An 18,386-nucleotide genomic window follows, 5' to 3' on the forward strand; every position below is an offset into this window, starting at 1 on the left:
TCTTATTTGTCTTTTGTAATACTGTTATTCTGGAGTCAGCCTAGGAAAATGTAAGTTGTTTCTCTCTCTTGCCCCCTGCCCTTCTTCTCTTTCTAGAGTTTTGTGTCAGGAGGGATTGGATATCATTCCTCCATTTTTATATAAGCACAGATACTAGTGAAATTCCTTGGTCTTGATAATAATTGCCTTATCCCAAATATGTTGGCAGAAAGAAATTCTAGAGTAGCTTTCGCATAGGAATGAGGGGTGGGGGGGAAGTTAACTTTAAAATGGGGCCTGATCAAATAATGAAAAAGGTTGGAGTGATTCCAGGGTACTTGAGACAGGAACACAGGACTAATGAGCAAGGCATTCTTGTCCCCTGTCTGGTGAAGAAAGGCTCCCGCATTTGCTGATGCAGAGTGGATATTATGTAGCATGCATCACCAACTTTTTAGCTGAAAAGATATTAGAACTTTTTCTTTGGCCACAGTTGCCCTCTTTAAATGAAAAATGGCTTGGATATCTGGCTTTCCCTACAGATGGGTGGATAATGATCTCTGACCATTGTGTGTAGATTTTTCCCATAAATTGTTTCTGAGTGTGTTGGCTAATCTGTTTTTTGAATGTTCCCATTGATTTTTTTTCATCAGTGATCTTTTGGCAGCGGTTCAGTTCTAAATTGTTTTTACCATTAGGGAGCTTTTACTTGCACCTAATCTCACAGCAGCCATTTTGATTAGATTTAATATAACTTCTCACAGCTTGCTTTACTGAAAACTGCATCCTACTGTTTTCTTCATGGTTTTCTTAAAAGAGTGTATGGAGGAGAGCCAGGAGGATCTACTGTTGATGATAGATGGTCTGAAAGTTAAACCAATGTCCTGAACAGAGTGCTTAAAAGGTTACAATGCTGTGTGTTTCCATGCAGTAAGCAGTCTTCTCATGGCAGCGTTACTGGATTTATCATGGCTGAGACTTTGTCTTAGTAGCAGGGTTGATGAGATTCATGTGTTCTACCTAAGGATTGATCATGCTACGCCATAAGTTTGCAATGTCTAATATGTGAGGAAAAAATACAGCTTTTTTTCCTTCTACTGAACCCTGGTAGAATGAGCTTTAAAAAGGGCAACTGGAGGAATAGAAGCTTCAAAAGTTTAGTTTATTTATGAGCATGGGAAAGTCAGTTCAGTTTTTGAACTGCACTGATTGGTTAGTTTCTAGGTCTTCCCTGTTGCTGTAAGCCTTCTCTGTTCTCTTAGTGCTTCATATACAAGTCTTAATGTGATAACCTTTATTAATGGGCTACTGTATATTGAGATCAGTATTTAACTAATACAGTGACCTCTTTTTGCTGGCAGTATGGAAGATCACAGGAAGTCTGTTGCAATACAAGGATTAATTCACTGGTCTGTAGCTTAATTTTCCTTTTTTAGTTTAAATAATAGTGGGCAAAAAACTTGAACATGGCATTTTTGTATCCCATGAATTACTTAGTAGCTCCTCAGCTACTTGTACCCCAGTTCCCCTGTAAGATGTTCTTTGGGACTGGGAGATGGTTGATTAAAAAAAACACAGAAAAACAGAAAACAAACCCAAGAAACCTTACACACATTGAAATATGTTAACCACCACCACCACTTTGAACACACCTTTGAAAAGCTGAAGCATTGATAGATTTGAAATACCGATAGATTAATGACACAGGTAACTTTACATGTTTACTGTTCAGTGGTGACTGGTGTAAGATGCATAAGCTTGATTAATTTGTCTGTCAGGACTAGGCAAAGGGGCCTGTTCTTGGTAAGCAGGACCAAGGAAGCTAATAATCATTAAAATTACTGTCAGAGAAAAATATACCTGATTCTAATTGACTAATTCCATAGTTGAAATTAGTGTTAAAGTGTAAGCTATGCTGTGAAAAAAGAACAGGGTGTTTGTGTGTATGTGTGTACGTAATGTGAAAAGAAAAATTATAATTTGCACATTGCAAAATATATTTGGCTTAATGCAGTCATCTGGGCAGAGTCCATAGGATTTCTGTCCCTTCATCCTGTCTAGTTTCACTACATTATAAACTTGTCCTTAGCACCTACTTCAGCTTTTAACTAAAATATAGAGAACTAGTAGGAAGAACCCCTGTAAATTAGAAGTTCTTTCTAATGAGTTTTTGAGAGTATTACAGATGGCAAAATCCAGCTTTTTAATACTTGCTGCAGTTCCTCAAGAAAAGTTATTTGCCTGCTGTTCCAAGTAACATTTAATTACTTTAACTTCTTCCTACAGACTTCCTTTGTGCATGTGAGAGCACTTTGGGTAGTGACTTTCCCTTATGTCTAGTTTTTATTTGTGCAGGTTAATGGTATCATTACCAGAATACCTGTGGCAATTGATCACACTTTACTATTTTTAAGAAAACAATGAATAGGGATTGATTTGTAGTATCTAGGAAAATATGTACATTTAAAAAAGTAGCTAGATTTCAAACTAGGCTTTTACTTTTACCTTGTGTGTAATGGAAGTTTTGCCCCACTACTTTATGAGGCCACCTTATCAGTTAGACTTGGAGCAAGTTTCTATATTTAAAAGACATTGTTATGTATTTCTCCCAATCACATAAATTGTCAATTCTTTCCTGATGGTTTTGTTAATTTGACATAATTACTGTACATATACTGAAGTAAACAATGCAGTATGTTTATCTTGATATTGATAGGGTTTTCTTTGGGGAGTCTAGAAAAATCTACAGCTTCCTCCTAAAGGCAGGGGGGCATAAGAGGGAGATTCTTCTGTGGATTTCTGATTCTCCTTCCTTCATCCGTTCCTCTGGCCAATGAAATACCCTTTATAGGAATGGATATGTGAAAAAGTAATAAATAATTTCCTAAAGGAGGGTTTATTTAACATATTTGGAAGACCTGTGCTCGTTTTGAGTATGGATGGGTTTGAGCTGCAGAATTCCAAAGAATAAAAGCAATGGAAACATAAGGATGAGAAAGGGAACATTGCAAACAAAGCATTTTGAGGCTGGAGAGTACATTTCAGTGTAATAACTGACAGATATTTCCTCTGAACTCCATAACAGGTAAGTCAGATAGGAATCTTAGTTCTCTGATTCATAATAGGTACTAGCTCACTTAACCTTTCCTTGCTTTTAGCAGGCTTCCTGTTTCTTTTAAATACCTTCCACTTGAATGAGGAACTAGGAACAATTGTCAATAACTATTCTAAATCTGTGTATAGGCCAGTTTGTTTACAGTCTATTTAATGACTTTGGATTTTTCTCTTCTTTCTTCACCTGGAGTCCACTGACTCTGCTGCTGTGTTTTTTAAACACTCTTAAAGCACAGCAAGGAACTCTCTCAAACTAGCAAAGTAAAGGTGCCATGTCTCTGCTGGGAATAGGGGGGAAGAAAAGCAGTATCAGGGGGGAAAAAAAGAAAAAAAAGAAAAAAAAAAAAGGCTATGATAGTCCTTAGTCTGTTCTGATCTGTTCTTCATCCTTCTTCTCCAGCTCCTCTTCTCTTCCTTGGCCCCCCAGTCCTGACAGCCATCCACTGCCTCCTTTAATCATCACTTAATATATTGCTTTCTTAACTATCACCATCTGCAACTGAGACGCATAATCATCTTTTGTCATTCCTTCCTGACTTGGATCCTTGACTAAAACTGTATGGTGGTCTGTTGCAGAAGTGTGAAAATATTATTGTGTGTGTTGTCGTTAACATATGATTCAGGTTCTATTCAGGTTTAAAGTAGGATTGTCTTGAGTTTAAAAAATGTTTAGTATGTATTTCAGATTATTCTTTGTGTTTCATTATTCACACTGGTGACCTGTTAGATTGGTGTTTGTCCTGTCTTATGAATCCATACCTGAAAGGCTAACTTACTCGAAGTTACTATGTCCACACTGAAGTAGAATTACTGGATAATTTATTACAGGTTGAACGGCTTCTCGTAACTAAGAAAATTTAAAAATTACTTAATTAATTAAGTGAGGAATGTCTGTGCAAACGCTCTTCTCATGTATGCCCCTAAAGACGGACAAGGGACAGATAATCACAAACAGCAATAATGCAGAACTTTCTTACATCTATCATATTCTTATATTTAAATTTTTTTTCATTTGACATATGGTACAGAGTCATTAGTAGAATAAAATTTCTATGAAAGCATAAAAGCTTTTTGCATGCCTGATTATTTAAAACATCTCTCCAGTACGATAGAGTAGATTAACACGATAATGTTACAGAGCTGTAACCACGGAAAAATAAACAGGATATTAAGGCAACTATGGAACTATGTCCTTGGTAACTTAACAAAGATAGTATGATTTAATTTCCATATTTAGTGAGGACATCAGATCTGTTTGCGTATGGCTTTTAGTATGCTGCATATAATTTAACAATGTCTTTTGAATACTTTTTCAGCTCGAGATGCTGATGAGAGAGAGAAGTGGATTCATGCTTTAGAGGACACCATTCTCCGCCATACCCTCCAGCTTCAGGCAAGTTTCACTTTCACTTTCAACTTGTTTTACTTTCTTTTTTTCAAAGCAATGAAAGACAATGGCATGACTGCTAGTACCAAACATATCTTGTATAACATCTGACTGCTCTATGGCCTATGCAGTTAGATACAGTATGACATCAGTATAGGTACCTGCGGTTAGGTTTGAGTCTTTCTGTTACTATTTTCTTGTCTTACCATCATGAAAAGTCAGTGTATGACTTCTTTTTATTAACTCATATTTTTAATTGGTGGTTCCAGACTGATTGTTGCACATTTAGTTCTTTTTTTCTTTCTCTCTCTTTTTTTTTTTTTTTGTTTTGTTTGTTTGTTTGTTTGTTTGTTTGTTTTGTTGTTAAACTGGGAGTTAGTCCTTTTTGGGTCAAGCAGAATGAGACATTCAGAAGCCTGTTGTGTGCTTGTATACCACCTAATTTTGAAATTAAAATGAGATGGCAGCGTTGAACCTCTTTCTGGATGACAAAAATGGTAAATAGCTTATGTTTGAATCCACTGTGTAAGCTGGATATTGGTAGTTTTCTGGTTCTAAAAACAGGTGCTTGGACTGTGGATGGTTCTTAGCACTAGTTATCTAAGAGCAGTTTCTGGTGATGTTCCAGATTTGGACATGTCTACAAGACTTGCTAAACCTTTATTTTTGCCCTGGAGAGAAACACAAACTCTTCATGAAAGGGATTTTCTCATAACTTGATTTGTACTACAAAGGTGTCTGATGACAGTGTAAAAATCTTAAAACAGGTATTCATTGTCTGTGTTGAGTAAAGGATTGGTATGCTTTTGGAGTATGGCAAGAGAATTAGGTCTCTTAACAATTGATGTTGTGTGAAGAAAGATACATTAAAATCCCTAATATCACAGAAAGGTAAGTTTATAAAGACTGCTTTAGATAACATTTGCCCAGTCTAAAGAGTTAGAACAAGCCTGAATTTATTCTATCCAGCTTTAGACACTTGTGCTATCTCAGTCAATTTGCCTTAATTTCTTGCTAAACAGTGGTTTTCAACCTTTTTCGACTTATTAAAGGCCACTGCAAATTTTCTAGTGGATAGCAGATTCCTGGATAAAAGTTCAATTCATGTCAATCAGCTTTGTATCCCTAGTAACACGTCATGGATATTTTAGAAGTAATCTTTCCATCTGGACACAGTAGCTGACCACAGACTGAAGAACTCCGCTCTGCGGTGGGTGTGAGGAGACAGAGTTTATCTAGAGAACAACATGTGGACTTAGAAGGGCCGAGCTGCCTCCCAAGGGCCTCTTTCCCCATCCTCAGCTTGGAGAGGGAAAGTGAATAGGTTAACATGAGCCATCCTATTTAGGGTCTGAAGTGAAGTAAAAGGGATCTGTGCAGTTTTCTCCATCCGGAAGACTTTTTATGGCTTGGAGATACAGACTACAGAAATGAAACACCAGAATATACTGCAGTTTTATCAAAATGTACACTTCCAAGCTCTCTAGAAATCGTGATTGTAGTTTTATTGGCAGACGTAGATTTCATGATTGCAGCTAATAACAGAACTGTTTCCTGTTACATAACCTGTTCACATTCCAGGAGTTTTTCAAGTAAGGAAGGCATATTTAGATTAAAAAACCCCTAAGTTAGTATTTCATCCAGTAACGTTTGAGGTAACAATTAAAAATCCAGAACGGATTACTAAAGAAACATATCCTCATCCCTCTTAAATATGGTCAGCATTGATTGTAATACTCGTGGGCCACTGCGATGTGCTCACCGTTCATTTTAAAGAACCTTCTTCAATGTGCTGGTCGTACAAGCTTTTTGTTTCTGAGGCCCTTATTTTTAGACTAGCTGCAACACCGTTCACTCACACCCCAATCCAGGAGCTGTCGAGGCTCGCCATCTTCGTTGACACGAGCTGCTGAGCAGATACCGATTTAACAATGGAACAAGACTACACCTCCGTGCAAAATATCTTTCTTTCATGAGTTAGGAAGAGCGGTCTCAGTTCCTGTTCACCTGCAGGGTGGTCGTGCCTCGCTACTGGGATGTGCCGGCGGAATGAACACGCTCTGCTGAGGCTGGGCTGAAGTTAGGGAGGCTGCGCGCGGGGCCGAGCACTGGCTGGCTCGCCAAGCAGAAACCCCTCGGTTCTGATCGCCGGCCAGGTCCGGCTGGGCTTCAGGAGCGTGCTCTCCACTCGGCCGCTGCTGAAGCCAGCGGTGCCTTTGACGGGGTGACCCCGAAGCCGCCTTCCGGGCACCCCGGGCCGCCTCGGAGCGCAGCGCCGCCCCGCCCGTTGGCCGAGGGGCCTCGGGGCCTCGGCCGCTCACGCACAGCGGCTTTCCTTTCAGTGACAGGACGCGCGGCGCTGAGCCCGCTCTCCCGCCCTCGCCTCCCTTCACGCCGCCTCAGCGCGGCGCTGAGCCCGCCTCCCTTCACGGCGCGGCCGCCGCTCCCGGGCTGTCCCCCCTCCCGGTGACCGCCATTCTCCGGAGGGAGGGGCGCCCCCCGGCCGCCCGCCAATCGGCGGCCGCCTTATTCGTGATGCGAGCGGCGGGGCCCCCTTCCCCGCCCCGCCGCCGCTGCTCGCCCCGCCGCAGGCGGCGCTGCCGGGGCCCGGCGGGCGGCCAGCCAGCCCCGCCGCTCCGCACGCCTCGCCTCGCCGCGCGGAGGAATGGCCGGTGTGAGTACGGGGGAGGGAAGGACGCGGGGGCAGGTGTCAGGGCTGCCCGGTGCCCCCTCTGGGGCAGGTCCCCTCCCCGCCGCGGCCCTCCCTGACGGGAAGCCGGGCGCTGCCTCCTCCCCGCGGCGGCCGAGCGGCTCTGGCCGCTGCCCTGCCCCGCCCGGGCGGGCGCTCGGGGCAGCCCCGGGGAACAGGCGGCAGAGATCGGCGTTAGGCAGCCCCCCGGGGAGCGGGGCTCTGCAGGGAGGGCGGGCGCGGGCTTCCTGCGCAGGGGGATTCGCGGGGTCTCCGGGAATGGCTTTGGTTTCTCACCGGAGTGCCGCCGAGTTTGTGCGTCCTGCGTGCCGGGAGGGATGCTCTCACCGGTTACAAGAGCCCGTTGTACACAAATACGCCTTGGCTTCAATTAACATTTAGAACAAAACGCCACTTCATGCACTTGATGTTCTTTTGCTTTCCTGTTTTTTTTAGACAATAAAGTTCTTTAGGAGGATTATTGGCTCAACGGGTATGGATGGGGGTTTGAGTGCTGTGGCAGAGATTATTTTCTGTAAGGGTATTTTCTTAGGTTCTTAGTTTCTGTCGCAAACAGAAACGTGGTTATCTGTCATATAAAACCTTTATGCATCTGTTTTTGTCCAAAATGATATCTCTTTTCTGAGTCTTTTTTCAGACTTTCATGCCGCTTTCAGCCTGCCTGTTCTGGTACCGGAGTGTTCAAGTTTGGAAAGTCAGACTTTGATAAAGTTTTCTTCATAGCGTCAAACACACATCTGTTAGACGTGAGAAAATGTACTGAAACCTAGGTAGTTCGTGTGTTGTGTGAACCAAATCAGAAATGATAAGGAGTTAATGTGACGTGGAGAGGTGAAGTGGTGTCTGGGTGTTCTGTAGTCTGATTAGTCTTGCTAGTTTTATTTTTGCCTAAACGTCCTACTGTGTTGTTCTTCAGTCTTTATAATGGAAGTGTTTTTGAAACACTTAAAAATAATTAAACATGCTCCCCGCCTGTCGTCCGTCCGTGTCCGTCCTGTCCACGTCCCGTCCGCACACACCCCCCTCCCTCCCCCGGCAACAAACCTAAGCTTGCAAGAATGAGCTATAGTCAAGGAACTGAGGAAGAACTGAATCATAAATATATAGAATGAGTAAAGGGATCCTAGCTGTCCAGAGGGCTGACAATTAGTAATGTTGTATCCAGATGGAACAAGAATAGGGAGGAAACATTTCAGATATGCTTATAATCTAATTTCTCTGAATTTTGAAACTGAAGTCTGTTGTTCTGCTTGCTGTGCTTTTGTATGTTCTTATAATAAAGGCATTACTAAAAATATGCATAGTTCTTCTACTGTTAGCTTTGTCTGTTGAAAAGTCCTTGAACAGTAGATGGTGTGATAGTATTGGAAGTACCATCTGAATCCACCAGTGTTTTTCCCCTTAGCCCTCCCAAGATGTTATTGTTGTGGCAGTACCAGGTCAGTGGCTTTGCAGTGGCAGCACATCAGTTGCCTCATACCCACAAGAGATAAGGGGAAGGGTGTGCGTGGAGTGAAGGTATATTGTGACTTGGGTTTCTAGTTTGTCTGGGTAGAGGTAGCAGGGTGATAAGTTATCTCAAATTTTCTTTTGTTCCTCACCAGCGTCTTATGTCAACCAGCAATCTTATTCAGACAGGAAGTGCTTCTAGACTTCTTGTCTAGTGTAAATGTCCTGCTTTCCTCGTCTGTCTTTCAAGTGGCACCCTAGTGCTACCTGTACTTTTTGGCTCTGGAATTCCTCCGTGTGAAAACCCCTTGAAGATAACTCATGTCTTTTAGGAGCACAGTAGCACAGTAACTTTCTTGTTTGATCTGAAAAGTGCAAGACCACTGTTAAAATATGAATCTATCTAAAAAACAGCAGTAACTATACTCTTCTCCTGCCTTAAGGGAATTAAGTAAAAAATGGAATAAATTTTAAAATTCTAAATGGTTGAATGTGTGCCTGTGTTCTGGTAGTGTTAGGATCCTGTCTGTAGGAGCCATGCTCACCCTGAGCTGGAGGGAGGAGCTTTGCTTTTTTTTTTCTTCTCCCCTCCCTATCCTCCTTCCTCCTGTTAGCTGAAGCTTTCACACTCATTCTTGCCTTAAATCCCATGTCTTGAAATGTACTTTTTCGCTCTGCTGTTCTAGTGCTGCTAGAGCATCTTGGTAAGTGTCTTGAAGTGGTAACTAAAGAGGCTATTGAGAATTGCGTAGAAGACAACTAACTACCAACTTGATTTAAAAAATAAATAAAAATACAAAGCTGAAACTTGCATATTCTCCAAATAAGATGTCTTTCATGCTTTCTAAGTAGATAATGACAGTGATAATCCACATTAGAGGGTCTTTAAATACTTGCAGGCTAAAAAAGGTTTCCTTCCCAAACTTATGAAAACCCTTCAGGTAATGCCCCAATCTATTTCAGCTTCCAAGTGGACACACTGTAGAGACAAAGGAACTGAGATTACTGTCAGTACAAAGGTGGACCATCTCTTACCACCATTAAAGTGAAAGGCATTAAAACAAATTGCACTGTAGCTTGATACCTCCATAATTTAAACAAGATGTTTACTTCATAAGTAGCAACTAGTAGGATAAGAAAACTATATTCTAAGAAGTGGATCTGGGATGGTTGCTGTGAAGAGTGATAAAATGGCTTAAATATTAAGAGTTGCACCATGGCTTCACCAATACTGAAGAGTCGGTACTGTTGCTGGAAGCAGTCCTGTCTTGCTGCTTCTAGCAAAAGGGAAGAGGCGGTGTGGGAAGAATAGGTGGATTTGGAACTGGATTTAGAGCTGGGCCAAATTAAAACTACTTTTCCCGCTGCCCTCCCTTTCCAAGTTTAGTTTTAACCTGGATTAGTTTCCACATTGAGTTGACTATGTGGCAAGGTAAATATTTATGCTGACTCAAAAGAAAGAGGGGAGTAAGGGTGAGAATAAACAACAGGGAAACTGATTTGTTTCTGGTTTGCTTATGCTGGTGTAAAGTGTTTGTGAAACTGTGTTGCTAGTAGCGGTTCACTTAGTATCACATTAACCAGGATTTTTGATGAACTTTCTAAAGCAGCAAAGAAGAATAAAAGGTAGAGTAAAACTTTCTCATGTTTCTCTTAAGTTTATTATATTGTTACTCACTGGCTTTCCAATGCTGCTTCTAGTGTGAGTCAAGAATGCTTGCATAAAACTAAGAACAGGTTCTTTTACATCAAGAGTATATACAGCATAGGTGTATATCAAGTGCTGATGGAAGGGTGTAGAGTTAACAGGCATGCTGCCCTTTTTCAAATTTTGCTAACAAAGTAACTATGATAGTGAATATGCACCTTAGTGCATGTGCATTATTTACATCCATAATAAATTATGTAGGTAAATGAATGGGACTGTAGTGTATACTTAATGTTTGTGAAGTTTCAGAATTGTAACCTATGCTTTAAAGACAGAATTTTACATCAGTATGTAACTACTTCTGTTTTTTGAACTCTTTCTATTTTCCTAGAAGACCTGATAATATCTATAGCTACACGGTCTTTGCTAAGCATTTTGTGTTTTACAAAGCAGAAATACTTTTTTTTTTTTTTGCAATATCCTGACTGTTTGGAAGGCTTGTATACCTTCCAGAACTCATAAGTTTGTTTTTAAACTTATTTTGAGACATTTACATTCTGAGCTTTAAATATTGTTTAAAAATCTAGCAGAGGAAGAAATATGTTTGTCTATGCCACAAAGAAAAAGACAAGAAGGTGCCATTGTTTAGCGGCTTACTAGTTGATTTGTCATTTTTCTTCAGTTTCCTGTCGGTGGTTCTTAGACGCAATGTCCTACTCCACAAAATCAAACATGTTGTAGGCAGGGGATATGTTTCTGATGAGGTGTTGCAGATGGAGGGAAAACACTCTTACTCACTTCTTTAAACTAACTTCCACAAGGGTTTGTTTTTTTTTTTTTTTTGTTGGATTTGGAATCCTAATTAGATGAAGAATATAGCATAAGTATCTTCAAAAAGATAAGAAAGTCTGCTCTGTACAGCGTTCTCTTTTCCTCCCCCAGTAAAGCTATTCTACAAGGACAGCTCTTGTCAAGTCTTTGCTGTTGCCTCTATCATTTTTCTTCGTTTCCCTGCCTTCATTACCCTGCCGTCATTCATTTTCCACAGAGGTCATTATTGTAATGCTTTTATTTGAGAGATACGTTAGAATTTTTCTGGTATGCTCCTTCTAAGGGTGATGCAATCTTTTCATCCCATCCTAGTTTGAAAGAACTAGCTTAAATTAGGCTGGAATTACTTCTCAGCATGGACAAGTTTCGAATACAAATGCATTAGTGATACACGTGACTTGTAATTTGAAGGACAAGGAAACAACCTATAAACTCTCTTAGTGCTAGCACTTCTGTAATGGAAATAAGGCTCATAATATGTATTTTTAATTGGTTTATTTTTTGTTGTCGCCTTCCTGTTTACCCCCTCCAAAAAAGGGTCGTGTATGAAGGGAATACTTTTGGAGGACTCCTAGCATGAGAGTTCTTTACCCAGCCCCAGACCAGCATGTAAACCCTTTCCTAGGATAACCATCCTGTCTGCTTACTCCAGTTTAGTGCAGATCAGACTGGGAGACTGCTAATTGGGTAGATAAGTGTGCTGCTGGGCCTCGCTTTCTCCTTTCTACCTACAAACATTAGGATCGACATGTGCCTTATAGAGTCTAGTCTTTAAGTTTTTATCAAAAAAGCTTAAAGATGTCCCCTGAAGGGGACATCCCAGAAGTTGTAGGAGGGAGGGAGGGATGAGGGAAAGAATGCTATGTTACCTTTTTCTCTTTTTTCTAGAGTTGTTATCAATATGGGTTTCTTTGTGGGAGGAGTCAGATACCAAATGCATTGTTTTGGGAGGTGGTGGGCAGACTAGAATTACTTGCTTCTGCAGCTATTTCATCTGGTAATATAACTGTTAATTCCTTAAGACCTACATGAACACAGAATAGTTGTTATTTGAGGGAAATAAAGTGTACTCACCGATAGATCTAGTTATTCAAGGGAAAACCAGGTTATATTTCTTTGGATTGGTACTGACAGTAGGAAAGAATCAGTGTATTTCTGAAGATCTAAAATACTCTGGGTTCCTATTCTTTTTCATAATTTGAAGATACTTACTTTAGAATCATGGCATAACTTCAGCTGGAGGAGACCTCTGGAAGTCACCTGGTCCAAGCCCCTTCTCACTGTGAGACCGATGAGAACTCCTATGTTAGATCAGGTTGTCTAGGGTCAAATCCAGTTGAGTTTTGAACTCTGCCCTCAAAGGATGGAGGTTCAACAATATCTGCAGGCAACCTCTTCTGTCAGTTTATGAATAGGTGAGCAGCATATAATGCAAGTTTCTCATAAAAATTTGATTGCTAGTTCAGATGTGCAGTTTCCTATTTTACACGTTTAACAAGCTGTTAAATGCCATTCTGTTGACTCTGCTTACCTGTTTCTTTTGAAGTCACCTCTCCTACATGGCAGGGAAGGGAAGAAAGGGGAAGAAAGAGAAAGGATGCCCTTTTCCTCTACTGTGTCTTTGGGTGACCAGATAATGAAGAAATAAGGATTTGTTATGCAAATCTGCACTTTGTATAGCTGCTCTTTCTAAATGATTGCTGGGTTTGAAATACTGATTGATTTTGTTTTCTCTTTATACAGTGTTTTCTTCTGTGCTATTGCCAATCTTCATATTTTTAACTTTCCAATTATCTTACGGTTTTCAATTTTAAAACTACGTGAGAACTTACAATTATTAACCTGATCTCATATAACACAGACTAGTAAATTTGCTCAGTAGGTTATCAAATTTCATCTAAACTGTCTTTATACAAACCAAGAGCAAACCAGTGAAGTGCTACAGCTTTAAGCACCTGTGCTTCTTTTAAAAATTATTTTCATGTTTCATCTCTGTGCTATGTCAGCTTGACACTATACTTGGTTTTAATGGCTTTCTCTTTATGTTGATTGAAGTTTTAACTTTCTAATACAACATTTTAGGTCACAATTTTCACTGTGTTTGATGTGGATGTCTGCTCAGTTGTAACATTAAATGTTTTAATCAGCTTTTCCCTTAGTGCTAAGAGGCTGAAATTTAAGAATGACATTTTATCTTTAAGCCACCACTGAAAAGACCAGATTATTACATATCAGTAGTCATAGACTGATGACTGAAATAAAAATCAGCGTTTTGATGCAGCATACAGATAACTTGGACCATAAACTTATTTCTGTGTGTAGTATCTTCAGCAGAAATTTTCTGTATAGTTTGTGCGGTTCTGGTATGTGAAATCTGACCTTCAGAATTTTCTAATTGAGCATGCTAGACCATTTGCTGAAATGATGGTGTTGGCTGCTAGCTGTACAGACAATTCCATTTTCAACAAGGAAATAGAACACTAATTTCATATAGTTTCAGATCTAGTTTCAGTGTAATTTAAACTTGACTAGTTTGAGGGAGTGTCAAAAGTTTCTTGGTTGAGAGGAGTTTTCCTTCTGCCTATTAGTTTCTTTTTGGTAACTTGTTACGCTGGGTGTTTTTTCTTTTCTTAATTTCTTGGCATAGCCAAAATGGTTGCTTTCTTTTCTTCTCTTCTCTTCTCTTCTCCTCCCTTCTTGTTTCAAAACACTATTTCTAAATTTGTCCAGTGTGGACTGTCTAGCACAGGGTGAAGTTTTTTTTTATGCTGGTTTACAAACTAATCTGTATGGATAGATTTACTCATGTAGAACTCTTGTCAAGATCTGGGTGTTTGTAGCACAGTTTAAAATTTGGCAAATGAATAAAGAATAGTATCTTCTGCAGTCAGTAGATGGCTTTATGTTTTAGGGTGTGCATGATACTGTGCATGCTGCTTGACAGACGTAAGAGCAAGTCATTGCTCTATTGTGTGCAAGTGTTCACGCCTCTAAAAAGCCATCAATAAAGCTCATAATATGATGGCCCATTATTGTACAAAAATAAAAGAAACTGTGTATTGACAGAGCAAACAATGTCAAAGAAAACGTTATGCTAATATGGAATTTTACAAATATGGATTGCCCGTCTTCCCCCATACGAAATGTTTTTTCCCCACTGGCTGATCTTCACACATACAGACTCTTGAGATTCTCAGCAATCAAAACAGCACAGTTGATGGTTTCATAAGAGTTTGAAGTGAAGATGTCATATTTTAGATCAATGTGAATAAGGGTGAAAGTATTTAGGCTAGTAGAAAAGTCTTGTCACTGCTGTGATGTTCTCAGGATTATGTTTCTGTTACAACTGATCCTTCTTTATCCTTCCTGTGTTTTTTCCTCCTATATATTTAACTTGCATTGTACAATTTTTTTAAGCTGGGAGTGCTTCAGTATTTGTTTTGCAGTTCCATTTGCATTAAAGGTATTATATAAATAAATGTGTTTATGTAGCATAAGTGCATGAAGTCAGATGTAATCAATTTCAAGAATCCTCTCTCTTTTCTTTCCTGTAATTAAAGATGTGGTAACCCAGTGGGATTTTGTTCAGATCTTTAAATACATGGTTTATCAGTTTAAAGGTAGGGATTATGTTATATGCAGAAGTGTGCTTTGAGTCTTACATTATTAAGCGAAATGAATTTGCAAGCAAGAGAATATAAAAGTAGTCATTTTCATGGCACTGATACTTTGTCCTTGTTGGCATATGTGCAATAAAATGTAAGAAATCGAATGTAGCGACAAGGATGCAAATCACTATAGCTGTAAAGGGCAACAGGAATAATAATTTTGAATTTTTCAACTTAAAGGTGGCTCCATATTTAAGTAGATATTTAGCATTCATTAATTCATTTCTTAGCTAAGAAGCTGTGAGTTGAGCAATATTGTCTGAAATGTAAAAAGTGCAGTCATCCAATTTGATATGGTTTTGTCGTCCTTAACTGAAATGTAAGACTATGGAATCACAAGACTGTCTTCAGAAGAAGTTGACTTCTCCTTTATATTTTCCAAAGAAACTTTAATTAGCATAATGTAAGGGGGTTTGTTCAGTCATAAGTAATGACTCTGGCGTGTGATGATTATACCCCCACTGAAAATGTGTAGCAATTTACTGTTACTGATTTAGCTGCAAATAGAAGACAGATGTGTTCAGCTGTATGCCTGTGTTTGCACATGGCAGGATGAGAGGCAAGGCAACATTTCATCAGTCAGCTGGCAGGCAAAACCATATTTTTGTTTTTTCTTCCTCTGAAACTCTTAATTATATATTTGATTTGTTTTTTAATTTATTTATGTCTAGGGCGTGGATTCAGGATTTGTTCCCAGCGTTCATGATTTTGACAAGAAACTTACCGAGGCTGACGCTTACTTACAGATCTTGATAGACCAATTGAAGGTATGGTAACTAACTGGTGTATTTACTGTATTGGGAGTCTGCTTGTCAGCATGGTTTTCAAGGTGTGGTTGAAAGGAAGCTCAGCAGAGAGAGTCATGTTTTATGCTTGGCACATGTTCTGGTCAATGTGGGAGGCAGAGAGAGCTCATCTGGCTGAGCTGACTGTGAACTGGAGAAAACATACCTTTTTTTATATATGAAGTCTGTTGATGATAGGATTTGATCTTCTCTTTCCCCCTAGCTTAGGATGTTACATAAGTTCTAACTACTTCTGAAATAGAGAGGTTTTTACTAGAAGCATAAATATTAGAAGTTATAAGCTATGGGCTGAAATAAGCTGAAAATGGTTTTCTCTTAGAATGGATCTTGGGATTGTTAAAATATAGTTAGAAAATGAGAATAACTCGAGCAGATTTTATAGAATGGTTTACAATGGCTGAAACATTCTTTTGTGTATATATAGCTTCATGGAACTAGCAGAGATGACTTAATTTTAATTTTAAAACATAGTTAAGTCATTGTATTGCTCATAACAAAATTTTCTCAGGATAAGTTCTAAAATGCTAAGTAATTTGTAACTACAGTTGAAGATAGTTTCAGACTTTGTTGCACTAGTGATAGATAATCTGTTTTTTGTCCTTGAGTGAAAACATTCTGTAGAAATTTTGTGCAAATACAGTTCTTTTACACTTTGTACGTGTATTTTAAGAGTAGGTGGGAAGGTGAGGAATGATGAGGTCATGTCTCTCAGTACTCACCTTATTGAGAAAAACAGTTTTTGCTGCTGGTTAGGACACTTTTCCCCATGACTCAGCAGGTTAAAATTGCTGTTAAGATTGCTTTGGTTCTGCTGGTTTGGATTTTTTTTTCCTGCTACAATGGGCAAGTATTGCATGTGGGATATTCAGCAAAAATTCAGTCGCAGAGGAGGGCGGAGAGGAGGAAGAGCATACCAACAAAAATGTAGGTAGGCAAAAGAGACGCAAACAAAATTCAAAGCTAAACTGCGAAGTCTTGATCAGGAGTTAGCTTTGTCTCCTGCTCCGGAGCCATCTAGCATGCTTCACTGAAGGAAGGTATTTAAATCTTTACACCTTCTAATCGTTATTTCAGGCCAAATGGGGAGAAGAGGTATAGGAATTAATAATGAAAGAAGAGTGAATTTGAGGATGGGCAGAGACCAAGACTACAGTCGTCTTTAGAATCAGAAGTCAGCCCTCATGGGAAAGGGAACACATGAGTAAGTTTTAGGCAGGCAGCTGAGTGAAGAACTGTAGCTCACCTACTAAAAATTACAGCCTCTTTTCTGAGCGAGGGTGGATGTGATGAACTTTTGAGCATTACCCTTAATCTGTTTTCTTCCTTGAACAGCTTGTACTTCATGGTTATTTGTGCACCTTAGAGTGCTCTTGGAGGCAAATTTTAACTGTTTCAGCTCAGCTTGTGATAAATACACTTGCAAGCTTTTCAGTAAGAATTTGTTTCACTTTGCTTAGCTGCATCTCGTATTCCACTTTTAAGAAAATAAATAGAAGCTAATACTGGGAAATCACTATATAACTTCCCAAAAGAAGTGCTTACAAATCTTACATGATTTGAGTCATGTACCTGAATAAAAAGGTATCCGGAAGGGTTGATAAGGGTTGAGGTTGTTTTGGTAAGCACTCTGTATGCCCCAAAGATCTTTGCTGAAATAAAAGAAAAGCAGTTTGAGGTGTTCTGATGAGTGTCACTTTTATTACTTAACCTCACCTTTTTGTTCAAACCGTGGTAGAATAATGCCAGGCTGAGCTGTGGAACTAGCTAGGATGTGAGATTTGGTCTCTTGCAGGATGCGGTAATGTGAGAAATTAGTTACAAACTTGTTATATCACAAATGCTGTAAAGAAATATTAGGCAAAAAATGCTTTGGTTCATAATACCAGGATCGTGTAACATAAGTACTTTTATTAAATGCTTTTGGTTTTGAAATTTCAGTGTTTCTGGCTGATTTTGTCTAGAAAAATAACACTTCCAGTATTTTCACAAGTATCTCTTTCTTTTAGTTCTTTGATGAAAAACTCCAGAACTGCAAAGATGATGAACAGAGAAAAGCAAGTACATTTTGCTTAAATATTGCTTATTTTGCTTAATCAGATGTTTTTGTGCATCAATTTGCTATAGTCTATAAAAATTTAAATGTTCTTGGTCTAGTTTCGTATTCCTCAAGCTGTCAAAATCACTTAAAGCAATTTGAATAACTGATACCATTATTTTTGTTGTGAATAGGTGGTAAACAGAATTTTTAGTAATACTGGGTGTCATAATGTTAAAGGTTTCAGTCTGTAGGAAATGATGACTCCTGTGTTAAAAGCATTTTAAACTTAAATTTACTATTTTTTCATCTTTAACAAGGATGAGTATTTAATATTTGTAGGAATAGCAAAGCTATTCTGAAGGAAAAAAGTAAATGCTAAGAATCATGTATTTCACATAATCAGTCTGCATTCTGTGTAGTTCTGTGACTAGCATGCCACATGTTGGAAGTCTGAGAATACCATAATTCATTCACCTTAGGTGAGGATGCCAAAAATGGAACTTACTATGTGGGCAGGACTACTTTTTTAGTGAGGTTGTAATTCACTTAAGTGTTGCATATTTTTTTGCATCCTGTCCTATTCCATTTCAAAGTCAAGTTTGTAGGTCGGAGTTCAATCACTATGTTTAAGAAAGGCTAGCACATAACCTTTTGGTGGTATGGGTTTGGCATTAAGTAGCATGCTGGTTTTGTATGTTAATTTGTGTGGTGTGGAGGAGGGATTTAAGATTTCCTTATGAAGGGCTTATTACTGAG

At 39.2% G+C, this 18,386-nt stretch overlaps 1 protein-coding gene across 3 annotated transcripts in view; it reads left to right on the forward strand.

Annotated features, from left to right (window-relative positions):
- Nucleotides 1–18,386, forward strand: part of OSBPL9 (oxysterol binding protein like 9) — a 66,744-nt gene that overhangs the window by 23,059 nt on the left and 25,299 nt on the right. For all 3 annotated transcript variants that reach the window (XM_059822323.1, XM_059822324.1, XM_059822321.1), the window contains 3 exons: nt 4,410–4,486; nt 15,458–15,553; nt 17,599–17,646. In XM_059822323.1, the coding sequence (XP_059678306.1) occupies nt 4,410–4,486; nt 15,458–15,553; nt 17,599–17,646 (221 nt within the window). The remainder of the gene's footprint in view (nt 1–4,409; nt 4,487–15,457; nt 15,554–17,598; nt 17,647–18,386) is intronic.

The sequence above is a fragment of the Gavia stellata genome, chromosome 10 (assembly GCF_030936135.1).
Source record: "Gavia stellata isolate bGavSte3 chromosome 10, bGavSte3.hap2, whole genome shotgun sequence".
NCBI lineage: Eukaryota > Metazoa > Chordata > Aves > Gaviiformes > Gaviidae > Gavia > Gavia stellata.